Here is a 12,831-nt window from a genome sequence, read left to right as displayed (position 1 = left end):
TGTGGATAGGTCACGTCACCTTAAATAGTCCCTTAGCATATGTGTTAACTACTTATGCTAAACAATCTGTTCCACCTTGTATGTAGCTGTGATGCTGGGAGTAACTTTCCAGACCTGAAGATGAGCTCTGTGTAGCTCAAAAGCTTGTCTCTCCACCAACAGAAGTTAACCCGTTAAAATCCCTATGGGAATTCGCAGGTGCTCCTTGCCCTGCCTGTGGGTTGGAAACGGACTCTTCTCCACAGACCTCAGTGGTTTCCCTGCCCATAGCCTGGATCAGTGGGGTTGTGAGGGACAGGCTGCATGGTGGGAGGCTGGAGTTGATTCCGTCCTAGAAGAGAAGCACTTAATTAGTGTGTGTTTGTTTCTGATTCTCTGTTACCTAGATGATCTTCAAAGAGAACTTGGTAAGTGTTTCTGTTTCTCGAATGCAGCAGACCTTACAGCCCTGCAATCAGGTCTCCCGTGTAGCCGCTCTGTGCCGACCTCCCATCAGCATAATTAAATTACCCCCAGCTAGCGGCAGTAGGTATGACAGTGGGAGAGTGTCTCCCACCGACACAGCACTGCCCACACTGATGCTTTTGTTGGTGAAACTTCTGTAGGGCAGGGACATGCCTTTTTCACATCCAGACTGACAAAAGTGTTACTGACAAAACTGCTAGTATGGACACAGGATAAGAGCCAAACTTCCCACTCACCCACCCTGAGTCTGGGTGTAACAAAAGAAAACCTTTATTACAAGGCAAAAGGAACCCAGCATTGTTTTGGGAAAACACCACGGCCATGATTCGAAAGCATGTAAGCCTGAGCAACCCCCCACTCCACAGTACATTGGGCAATTTTCTTTGCCTCAATTTCCCACATTGCTGTTTGAAAATCCAATGAGGGAACGACCTGTAACACACCACTCCCCTCTCCCATCACTGCAGCCCACTCACAGCTGGTTATTCTTGATCAGCCAAGACCCAGAGTTCAGAGGTTCCCTCCCACCCCTAAAAGGTGTGTGTGTGTGTTGGGGGGGTATAGAGCAATGCATCCACTACTGCCTCCACCTCTGCAACTGGCTCGCTGCTGCTGCTGCTGTTGCTGCTAACCCTGTCACCACTGCAGCCCTGCCCCCACACTAGGTCTACAACATGGCCCCTACACCTGTTCATCAGCGGTTTCAGCTCTTGCAATCACTGAACTGAAACAAGGGCTCTCCAATCAGATCTGGGTTTAAGCACAGGGGAGGGGAGGGGAGAATTAAATGGTACCTAGGTCTCTCAAAGGGAAATTCATAGCATCAGGCAGGAACACCTGTCCCCACCTGCTCTGATTTTCACTGGGTTTTGGCATCTCTATCCCCTGCTTAGCCAGGGAGCTTTAATATAGGGTGTCACTGACATACCCAGGGTACAATCCAGACTAAGGGGTGGCTGTGTCACCCCGCCCTGCAACCTGGGTGCCCCAGACAATGCTCTGCCTCTGTAGCCTCCTACCTGAACATCTCACAAACAGCCTCCACTGGGGCTGGATTCTTTAATTGATTTGCAGATTAAAACCAAGGTCTTAATCTGGCATCAGAAGGGGACTGGGAGCCAGTGAAGGGGCTGGAACATGGGCCTGTTGTGTTCACTGTGGCCTAAGCCCTGGAGAAGGCCGGCAGCTGCGTTAGGTACCAGCTGGAGCCTTCCCACTCAGCTGTGGATTCAGTGATCTGCAGTAACCCAGCCTGGCGGCAGCAGAGCCTGGGATCACTGTGGCCAGATCCTTGCCCACAGGAAGATGCAGAGTTTCCTAGTGAGCTGGGATGTTTAGACACTGATGCTACCTGGTCACCTAGGCCTAGTGAAGGGTCACATAGGACCCGAGTCTTTGCACATTTTGGTGAATGGGGGCTGTAGAAATTCAATGGAATGAAGGGAAGTGTCTCATCTAGTTCTTCAAAATGTGTCCCTGCCTCTGAATCACTTTGCTCTTGCTTGAGTTCAGTGTAAGCCGGCTGCTCTTCATCCCAAAGCCCTGGTGTTGCTGCATTTGCTCAGCTGAGTTCTCATCCCTCTCTCTGTGTGTTTGGTTTCAGACTGGAGAAGAAACATCATCTGCCCAGGTAACTAAGCTCCTATTGCATCGCTTCCAAAGCTCCCCTGCCCTGAGATTTCCCGTCCCTTTTTCTCATACAGTTAACGTTCTGCACTAGCTCTTTGGGGCAGGGACGGCTCTGTACTAAGGTGGAAAGACTCAAAGGCTTGTGGGGCCAGCATGCTGGTTTTGGGTGCCTAAAAGGGTTCCTTTGTGCATGCTGGGAACTCAGAGGATTCTCAGTGAGATGCTGTTAGTGGCCCTGATGGGGCTGGAGGCTCAGGATGGGCAGGTGGACGAAAGGCTGGGCCAGGCCAGGTTAATGTCTAGGCTGCTCATTTCAGTTTTCAGAAGCCCTAACAGGGCTGCATGTGCCCAGACAGCTGCTGCTGCTCTAGCCATGGCACAGGTACGTGGCAGCTCAGGAGGGGTAATTTGGCACATTCACTGCACACGGACACCCATTGGCTCAGGTGGATGCAGCAGGCGCAGAAATACAGAGACCCCATTGCACCCTGACTGCAAACCCCAAACACACGGCAGGATCCAAGCTGCATGAGGAGCCCAGGAGCCGTAAGGGCCCAGAGAGAGCCAGTGTGCTCTGGAATTCCTTGGGCAGGAGAGGAGTGTTATGGGGAGGGGTAAGCTTAGGGCTATGGAGTGGGAGAGGAATGGAGGGATGCACAGGGGATCTGGGGAGTGGGCTCGGTGGGGACTGATACCTCTTGAAGGGGGCTGTGGCTGAGGTTGGCACCAACAATACACCCATCAATCATACCACTGATATTCAGTGAGGAAGTGTGACAGAGACTGGTGGGGTTGGGGGAGAGGGAAGGGAGGAGAGGTGAGAATAGTGCTCAGAAGCTAAAATATTTCTTTGAACCCGGTACTGTCAGAGAGTGAGGTGTCGGTGGAAGTAAACGATATTATAAAGTAAAAACTCACCAGCCGCAGCTGGCGCATGCAAGACTTCTGGAGGGGCGTAGGTGTTTGAGGAGTTAACTGGAGAATTGTAGGATATCAAACATGGTACCTGTATATTACAAGGGACCTAGGGGTGCTCCAGGGAATGATGCACCAGGAAGTTTTACAGCTTACCTGGTAAATTGCCATAAATGATCATTCAAAAGAGAATCACAAGACACCTGGAAGATCATGGTAAGATCATGTCTAGCCAGCAACATTCCTGCAAATGAAAATCGTGACTCACTTTTCATCTCTTAAGATTCTTTTTGATCATGTCAGTTAAGTAGCATGTAAAGGAGAATAAGGTGATATCATATATTTAGACCTTGAACAGGCTTTTGATGAAGTCCCTCACAAAAGACTATTTAAGAAACTAAGTGGTAACAGAATAAGACAAAGTATTGTATTGTCGAGGTTAAAAAATTAGCTAGGAGACAGAAATCAAATAATTGAAATAATTTATCTGTTATCATAGCAAAGATTAACAGCAAGGGTTCCTCAACTTTATAGGGACTAGGTTCCGTTTATTTATTAATAATCTTGAAATCCAGGGGGATGAGCAGTGTAATTGAAAGCTAAAATGATTGTAATGTTGAGCCGTGGCGCCGCCTGTAACATAACTTACCTGAGCTGGTACCAGCCAAGCTAGCCGTGCATTACAGTATTGTTGCAGGGTAGGCCTGCACCGCTGTAGCACCTAGTGAAGACCCTACCTATGCCAATGGGAGAGCTCCTATCAGCGTAGTTAATCCACCTCCCCAAGAGGCGGTAGCTGTGTCAGCAGGAGATGCACTCCCACCAACATAGTCCTCCTTACATCAGGGGTTAAGCAGTTTAACTGCATCCTACAGAGATGTGGATTTTTCACATCCCTGAGCAATGTAGTTATACCAGTGTAAGTTCGTAGTAGAGACGTGGCCTTAGTTAAGTTACCCAGCAACCTTGCTTAAGTGTGTGAAACAGGGACACCCAAAGCAACATCAATAAGATCACCTAACCCTCAGTGTAGATAGCTACCACTGCTCGGGGAGGTGGGTTAACTAGAGTGACGGAAGTCGGAAGAATCCCTCCTGTTGCTGTAGTGAGTTGAAGGTGCAGCTGCACCAATGCCCATGTAGACTAGCCCTTATGAGAAGACATCTCTTGTACTTCTCTCCAGGATGGAAGTGCTGTGGCCTGTCCATATCTGATACAGAACCCTCATCTGCTTGTAGTAACTTGGCAACCTACTGTGCACAAGGAGGACATGACGGGAAGTGAGGTAGCACAAAGGTTGCAAAGTTATTCAGGCTTGTCAAGTCCAGTGAAGTCTGTGAGGAGGTTCAGAGGGACCTACTCACCCAAGCTGTGTGAAAGGGAAACATGGGAAATGGAGTTCATTGGTGATAAATGAATGTGCAGTGGAGGGGGAAAAAATTGAACATCTCATTCAGGTGACAGGCTTTGAAAATAAGTGTATAAGCAGCTCAGTAATGCAACTAGGAATTCACTGTGACCAGGGCCGGCTTTGACAAGTGTGGGGCCCGATTCCTGGGGCTTGTACTCACCGGGCAGCTCTCCCAGTCTTCGGCGGCACTTCGGATTGCCGGCCGGGGAAGGGGGGCCGCGGGACTTGCAGCGCTCGGCCGAGGTCACGGGGCCACGGCGCTCTGGCCAGGTTGTGGGGCCGCAGCGCTGTCATGCTCCGGCCAGAGCTCCAGCCAGGAGAGCGGGGCAGTGGGGCTAGCAGCACTCTGGCCAGGGTCATGGGGCCATGGCGCTCTGGACGGGGTTGTGGGGCCGCGGGGCTGTCACGCTCCAGCTGGGAGAGTGGGCCACGGGGCTTGCCGCACTTGCCGGCGCTCTGGCCAGGGGAGCGGGGCTGCCGAAGACCCTGGAGTGGACCCTGCCGGGTGAGTAAAAAAAATGAAAAAGGTGCCTAAGGCGCAGGGCCCCAATCCGGGGAATCGGGTGACTCAGCCTAAAGCCGGCCTTGACTGTGACTAGCTTGACAAAACCCTCTGCTCACTGTGCAGCTCTGGGCAAAAGATCAAACAAAATGTGAGAACCCATAAAAATGGGATGATGAATGACATGGAGATATTATACAGCCATTATGTAAATCAGTGTTTTGCCTCATCTGGAGCACTGTGTTGGGTACCGCTCACCCCATCTCAGAAAGGGTAGCGAAGAAGAAAAGGGGGCTCAGAGAGAGCTAATGAGAATCAGCAGGAGGCGAGATTGAAAAAAATGGGAATTTTTACCTTTAAGAGAGAGGAGCGAGAGGGGACATGATACAAATATATTGTACAAACCCCCTGAACAGAAGATGAAATGCCAGTTTTCTGATTGCCTGTACACCCTTAATTCTCACCCCTTGTGCCTCCATCCTGGGCAGTGAAAGAATGAGGCAGGGGTGCTGAGGCAAAAACAGTGTGTGATCATGTAACTGGCGATTGTATCATAACACACACACAGAGCGAGGACACTGGTTCATGGTCCAACCCGAGGGACACGATATGTTGCCAGAGAACACAACAGGAGGGCAGCGAGAGTGGAGAAAGGAGCTTTACAAGCAATAACAGGTACAGACACTGGGAACTGGTGGGAATAATTTCAGTTCTTCCAGCTCCTTGTGCAGCTCTGGCCTGTGGTCTTTGCAATCAGTGTGTGACGGGGCCGATACAGCATCGGGCTGAACCAATGGGTGTCTGTGTGTATGTTAACATCTGTCTGCTGAGTTAGTGGGGTCTTTGCCAGACAGGAAGATGAACCATCCAGCTTTGGAAATCAACAGGACAGCGGAGGGACGTGAGCAAAAGAAATGGACACACGTTATTTGCATTTGCTTGTTTTTGCACCACAAACCACATGCTTGCCAGAGAGTTTCTTCATCTTTTGTGTGTGCTAAGAATCAGCGCATTAAGAGAGACATCTACGCCAGCCACCTACCCAACTCCTAAACTGAACGGCACAGACGGGTGGGACAGATTGGTCAGTGAAGGAGGCAGAAGCCTGAGAAGTAGGTCAGGGTCAGTACATTGGGGAGGGATAACACAGACATGAGTTTGGTGGTGAGGAGAGAAGACTGGACTTAGACTCCCAGGCTCCTTTGGAAAATGGGGCCTTGGCACTTTGGAGATTTTGAAAATTGTACCCAAAGCCAACAAGTTCATGCTCATTCTCGATCTTTAGTTAAGGAGGGCGACCCCTGACCCCAGCGACTGTCTGCAGGGACAAAAACCTGCTCCAGACAGTGGACAACTCGGAAGGGGAAATATCAAATCTTCTCCTATGCCCCAGCTGCCCTCTGGCCTTTATATCATATTCACAGGAGGCAAAGGAAAACCCTTTTCTCCCACCCAGGGCTGCCGATGGGTGTGGTGGGGAGGCAAAAGGGGCAGATGCCCTGGAGCGCAGAGATTAAAGGGCCCAGGGCTCCCAGTCACTGCTACCACGGCCGGAGCCCTGGGCCCTTTAAATCACCACCAGGGTCATGGGCGGCAGGCCGGTCAGCACTGAAGAGCTGGGTGAGGGAGACTGTCCGCCAGCCCTGGTCCTTATGCCTGAGGCCCAACCCCTTCCAGGGGCCCATAGCCGCCCCCCCGCCCCCGCACCTTGCCCAGGGGCCTGACAATTCAATTCTGTTGGCAGCCCCGCTCCCATCTCTTTCAAAATTCCCTTTCATGCCTCAGGCCTCCCATTGAATTCCAGGGGAGATTGGCCAGCGACATGAATGGCAGCCGGACCAGGTCTTTGGTAGCAGGCTGGCAATGTCACTGCAGAGTGTCAGGAGGGAAAGTCTAACTTATTAATAATTATAAAAGTGATAGAAATTCTGCTAAGGAAAAAAGAGTCTGTTAAAATTGTAGCCGCTGACAGAGAAATGCTCACACGTGTATTTGGGGATTGTTTACTTTATGCTGAACTCTAGAACATATCTTTTCCCCTGTGTAACATTTTATACTCATAAGGAGCCACTCAGTCACTCCTAGAAGGCTGGACATTTCCAGACTGTTGGGATTGGTTTGGGCCCCCCGGTGCCACCCTATCCTCCTTGGCGTGATGGTGCACATGAGGTCATGCCGCCTGGGGGGGTGACATTTTTCAGAGATGGAGGGGGCAGAGTGATGTCCCCCATCCAGCACTGGACAAAATCACATCCATTTTAGACCCCGTGCTGGACAGCAGACAAACCTCTCAAACAGAGGCCTGTCCATTTAAATCCCGGACGAGTGGCCTCCCTCTCTACAACACTAATTTCTGTTAATGTGCTTGTTCAGATGAGCTCTCATCTCTGATTCTGTGTTTCCAGGGCTGGGAAGTTCTGCGCCACCTGTACAAGAAGGTAACTGAAGTTCAGATTCTATCAATGTGCCAGTTTCAGCGGCTGTTAGAACGTTTTGCTGCTTTCCCCTGACTGTGGCCGTGGGAGGGGAGTTTGTTGCTCAGGGCAGAGCTCACAAGCATCCTGCATTTCACAGCATGGGAGGGGAGGGAGGTTGTGTAGCCCTGGCCTGACGTACAGCAGTAAATCCAGACACTATTGTGTCTACTCCTCCTGCCCCTCCTCATGCCCCTAGCACAGGGCCAAAGACACAGCTCCTTGTCCCCCCAGCTCCCCAGGGCTGTCCCTGCTCACAGCCCCCTCCCTGCCTGAGGCCCTGGGGGCCAGAGCCATGGTCTGTGGAACAGGAGCAAACTGAATTCTGGGTCTGTTAAATGCCCAGTAACTGAGGATTAACAATTCAGGGTTTGGAAACCGAGGAAATGACGTGGAAATGCTAAAATTCAGAGATTAGAGAGAGATAGAGAGATACAAAGATATTTCATGTGACAAAACAGGGAGATGAGGAAATAAAAGATGCCCAGTGACGAGAACCCTGGTGCTAGAGTACAGGGAGAGCCCAGGGGGAAAGTCATGAGAGTGCAAAGAGGGAGACACATCGGGATTGGGAAGGGCCCAGAAGACTGAGGGATGGGGCAGCGTTTGGAAGGGTCTGGAGGGCCAGCAGGGCCTGGCAGGAACAGGAGGGTGGGGAGAGCAGCAGGCCCTCAGCTGAATGGGGCTGGTGCGGAGGCTGTAGGAGTGGGGGCAGGTGGAAGGGCCTGGAGGTTTGGTGACAGTGGCTGTTTGGAGGGAACAAGCAGGGAGTTGCTGTTTTCTCACTCAGTCACAGCAAACTCTCTATAACCCTCTCCTGCCCCATCTCCTCCTCATCCAATACTGTTTTCTCTGGGATCCCTTCTGTCACATCTCCATTCACCTCTCTGCTTGCTCTCCCTCCTACCCCTCCTGCTCCTTCTCCCGCAACACTCCCCTTGCTCTCACGTAGGCTGAGGGTGCAGGGATGGGTGGCATCTGTTCTCTCCCCACAGCGATGATCTCTCTCAGCTGGGAATATGGAGTTTAAGATGGGAAACTGCAGGGAGAGGTGAGGCAGGTCAGTGAGCACTGAGCAGAGGGAGCTCAGTTTCTCACCACTTCGTGCGGCCCCCCATGATACCTGGGGCTCTAGGCCCATCTGTGGGGAGATGTGGAGCAGGACATGAAAGAGCCTGAGTCCCAGACCTGGCACAAGTGACCTTTTTGCTGCAGGGCCCATCTCTGCCAGGGGCGTGACTCTCCCCTGCACTGTCTGACATCTCAGAGCTGCTCCCCATTCAGAGTGGGGTAAATTCCCTGGTTCACTCTCCAGCTGGGGCAGATTCTCTCACTGACACCATAAAATCCTTCCCCAGGGCCGAGCTCTGCCCCTAATTCTCTGATTCTCTTCTTTCCCCACCAGTGAATGTGACTCTGGATCCAGACACAGCTCATCCCAACCTCGTCCTGTCTGAGGATCGGAAAAGTGTGAGATGGGAAGACACATGGCAGCATCTGCCCAACACCCCTGAGAGATTTGACACTGAGCCCTGTGTGCTGGGCTGTGAGGGATTCACCTCGGGGAGACACTACTGGGAGGTGGAGGTGGGGGGTGGGGGACACTGGGCTGTGGGGGTGGCCAGAGAGTCGGTGGGGAGGAAGGGAGGGATCAGCCTCAGCCCTGAGGGGGGGATCTGGGCTGTGAGGCAGTTGGGGAATCGGTTCCAGGCTCTCACCTCCCCTGAGACCCCCCTGGCCCTGAGCCGGGCCCCCAACAGGATCCGGGTTTGTCTGGACTGTGACCGGGGGCAGGTGACATTTATCGATGCTGGTGACGAGGCCCCGATCTTCACTTTCCCGCCAGGCTCTGTCCCTGGGGAGAGAATCCGACCCTGGCTCCAGGTGTGGGATGCAGAAACCCGGCTCAGACTGTGTCCCTGAGGGGGAAATATCCCACTGGGGACCTAGAAACCAGCCTCTCTAGCCATATGGACCCCAGTCTTTCTGGCCCTGGAAGAGTCCCATCTACCCAGCCCCTGGCCCCTCATCTCTATGGTCCCAGGAAGATCCTCCCCCTCCCTCTATGCAGCCCCAGGGACTGGACGGGGGGGAGGAGGGAAGAACCCCTGGGGCTGCAGGAGGGGCAGAGGGGCCCTGAGGGGCAGAGGTGGGGGCTGGGCAGGGGGCAGAACTAACAGCCGGGCTGGGGACAGGCGGAGGTGGGGGTGGCAGGGACACAGCATGAATCAATCAGGGTTTGGGGGGGTGGGGAGAAGCAGCAGCAGGGAGCGGTTTGTACAGATCTGTGTCCTTAGATCTCAGTGCCATTAAAAACCAGTTCCCAGTAGCTGGGGGTCTCCTTACAATATGCTGCAGCCATTAAACTCTCTCTTAGCTCCTTTTAGCTTCCTGCTTTCCACCTACTTACAGTAAACTAAAAACATTACAAACAATTCTTGTTTCTTCCACTTTAATGTCCCAGCTGTGGTTGTTGTGGGCAGCTCAGAAATGTGAGGACCAACCTCAGGGCATTAACAAAGCAGGGCACAAACCCCACACTGGTTGTGTGTTCTGACTTCACTCGCCAGGTATCAAGTGTGATCCCCTCAAGCACTAAAACAACCTTAAAATGGGTGGTGGGTGAAGCTTCCCCTGGGGGAGGCTAGTTCCCTGTCCCACCTCTTGCACCCACATCCCACCCCTGTGCTACCCCTAGGCCCTACCCTCACTCTGCCCCAGACCGTGCCCCCGCTCTGCTCAGCCACCACGACTCACCAGACCTCTCCTCTCCTGTTCCTGTGAGGGTCAGGGGTTGAGAAGGGATGTGGTGAGAGGGGGAGGGGTCTCCAGGGCAAGGGGGGTGAGGAGGGATGCGGCGAGCGGCAGTTGGGGGATTTGGGGGGGAGAGAGGAAAGGAGGGATGTGGAGAGTGGTGGGTGGGGATACTCACAGGGGAGGGGGTGGAGGTTAGGAGGCACATGGCAAGCAGTGGGCGGCATCTCACAGTGGCGGGGGGTGAGGAAGGATGTGGCAAGTGGCAGGTGGGGGATGTCTCGTGGGGGTGAGGAGGGATGCGGCAGGCAGGGCCCTCTGCATGAGATACCCAGGTGGTAGTTAATTCAGATAGGAAAGCAAGACATGATATGGAAAGTATCAGAAACCACCACTGGTAGCTAAACCTGATGGCTAAATCTGACAGATGGCTGTTTTTCACACAACCCCTGGCGAGGGGCTATGAAAATTTGGGGGGCTGGGGAACCAAGCTTGGAGGGGCACCTGCCAACAGCAAACAATGCCCCCGTTCGGAACGGGAAAAAAGTAAACTTGTCAGAATGAAGAACAGTGCCAAAATGTGTCCGAACGAGAATATTTACCAAAGAGAAAAGCCTTTGAAATAGGGTTGCCACCTGTGCAGGGGCGGCTCTAGGCACCAGCAAACCAAGCTGTTGCCTAGGGCGGCCAAATCTAGGGGGCGGCAGGCTGGGCCGGTGGACCTGCCGCAGTCATGCCTGCGGGAGGTCCACCGGAGCCGCGGACGAGCGGACCTGCCGCAGGCATGACTGCGGAGGGGGCGCTCGTCCCGCGGCTCGGCTGGACCTCCCGCAGGCATGACTGCGGCAGCTCAAGCGGAGCCGCCGGACCCGCGAACCGTCCGCAGCCGTGCCCGCGGGAGGTCCGCTCGTCCCGGGGCTCCGGTGGACCTGCCGCGGGAGCTCAACCGGAGCCGCGGGAAGAGGGGACCCGCCGCGGGACCGAGGAAGGGCGGCGCAGCACACCGCGCTGCTTGGGGCAGCCTATTTTCTAGAGCCGCCCCTGCACCTGTGAGGTACAAAAAATCAGGATGCCCTCAGCCGATAAACCTGGCAGCATCTACCACACACCTTACAGATGCCCCAGGGCAGCAACCTCCAGAAAGCTTGTGCTTCAGTGTTCACAGAATGGGAGAATTAGTTACAGACATTAGGTTTATTATTTTTTAATTTAAAAGTTATGCAAAGTACATAAAATGGGAAGTCCAAAATGGTATTAATTGTCATTGGAACATAAGGCCACTTTAGATATATGGAACGTTTCGGAGCGGTAACAGTCAATCAGTGGTTGCAATTTCAGCTTGCAAACTAAGGCCTGTATCCAGAAAAAAAATGTAAATACATCCATAACCGTAGTCAGTGCAATTGTCATTGATACCAGCATCATGTGTGTCTAGGTAGACAAATACATATAACCAGTGTTACCGACTATTGCAATTTTACCATGAAGATGGCAGCATTTGGTGTTTTTATTCTGAAACACACTTCAGGGATCAAATGTTTGCTTGAGAATCACAGTTTTCATTAAGGATACCAATAAAAAAAGATTTTAACTTGTGGTTTTGGAAAAAAAGTGAAAATATGAATCTGGTGCACCCCTAAAGGCTCAGACACCAAAATGAAAATACAAAGAACCCCAAACATATTTGGTTTTAAATCAGTTCTTTGGTGCATGATGTACCATATGATTTCTTGGGGTTATCACTACTCTCTCTATATGTTTAGTCAAAATTACAGTAGAAATTTGCTTCTGAGAGAGATTTCATGCAAGAGAGTCAGGGCCGTCCCTACCCATACGCAAAGTACACAGCTGCGTAGGGCACCAGGAAATTTGGGGCACAAGATTTCCTGGTGCCCTGCACAGCTGAGTGCTGCTCCAGCCTCTGCTCTGCCTCTTCCCCAAAGCCCCTGCCCCTGCTCCGTCCCAGCCCCACCTCTTCCTACCCCTTCCCCAAGGCCTCCAACCTGCTCCGCCCCCTTCCTGCCCCTTCTTGCCTCAGCTCTGCCCCCACTCCCCTGAGCGCTGCAGCAGGGCCGGGCCTGCATTCACCAGTGGTGGGAAGTGCAGTGACCCGGCCCCAGCTGCACCGCCGGTGAGTGCTGGGGGGTGGTTCCCCCCTGTCCCACAAACCAGCCCCACCTCTCCCACCCCCCGCAGAGGCCTGGGGCCCCACTCCATCCCCAGCAGGGGGGCTGCGTAGGGCCATAGAATAGCTAGGGACAGCCCTGAAGAGAGCGTTACTAGGCTGACCCGAGTGGATGGCCGATGCTGAAGACCCTGCACACTGTTCCAGTGGAGAGTAGAATGTGATTAGTCTGGTATCTGTGACGGGGTCTCCCTACCCCGCACTAGCCCAGACAGCAGAAGGCCCGCCTCCCTGGTGAGACTGGCATGCTCCTAGTGCTCTAATAGTATAAAGGGAGGAAGCCCAACTCATTCTAGGCTGGAGGGGAAGGACCTGCCTGGGCCAGCCACAGCCTCTGACTGCACCGGGAATTGAAGCCGTCCATGGCCCGCCTGCACCCCAGCGACTGGAGGAGCCCCTGGAGATGATTGACCCTGCTGAACACAGAGGATCTGACAGATCATGGGGAACCCCAGCACAGATTCTGGTAGGAAGTGACCCAGGGAGGTTGACGGAG

General features: G+C 53.0%; 1 protein-coding gene across 1 annotated transcript; it reads left to right on the top strand.

Moving 5' to 3' along the window:
• The first annotated feature begins 79 nt into the window (after window positions 1–79).
• Window positions 80–10,180, top strand: LOC123346627 (putative butyrophilin subfamily 2 member A3). Its single transcript, XM_044984104.1, has 5 exons — window positions 80–407; window positions 2,069–2,095; window positions 7,328–7,360; window positions 8,802–9,005; window positions 10,095–10,180. Exons 1-5 carry the CDS (start codon window positions 185–187, stop codon window positions 10,178–10,180), a joined length of 573 nt encoding a protein of 190 aa, XP_044840039.1. The 5' UTR covers window positions 80–184.
• The last annotated feature ends 2,651 nt before the right edge of the window (window positions 10,181–12,831 follow it).

This window comes from Mauremys mutica, chromosome 12, assembly GCF_020497125.1.
Source record: "Mauremys mutica isolate MM-2020 ecotype Southern chromosome 12, ASM2049712v1, whole genome shotgun sequence".
Classification (NCBI taxonomy): Eukaryota; Metazoa; Chordata; order Testudines; family Geoemydidae; genus Mauremys; species Mauremys mutica.
The sequence above is the reverse complement of the archived record's forward strand: the minus strand, read 5'-3'. Positions and strand labels throughout refer to the sequence as shown.

Coding starts and splice junctions, on each gene's coding strand:
- LOC123346627 (XM_044984104.1), top strand. CDS start 185: ATGGGAATTCGCAGGTGCTCCTTGCCCTGCCTGTGGGTTGGAAACGGA. Junction 408..2,068: donor TGATCTTCAAAGAGAACTTG/GTAAGTGTTTCT, acceptor GTTTGGTTTCAG/ACTGGAGAAGAAACATCATC. Junction 7,361..8,801: donor TGCGCCACCTGTACAAGAAG/GTAACTGAAGTT, acceptor TTTCCCCACCAG/TGAATGTGACTCTGGATCCA.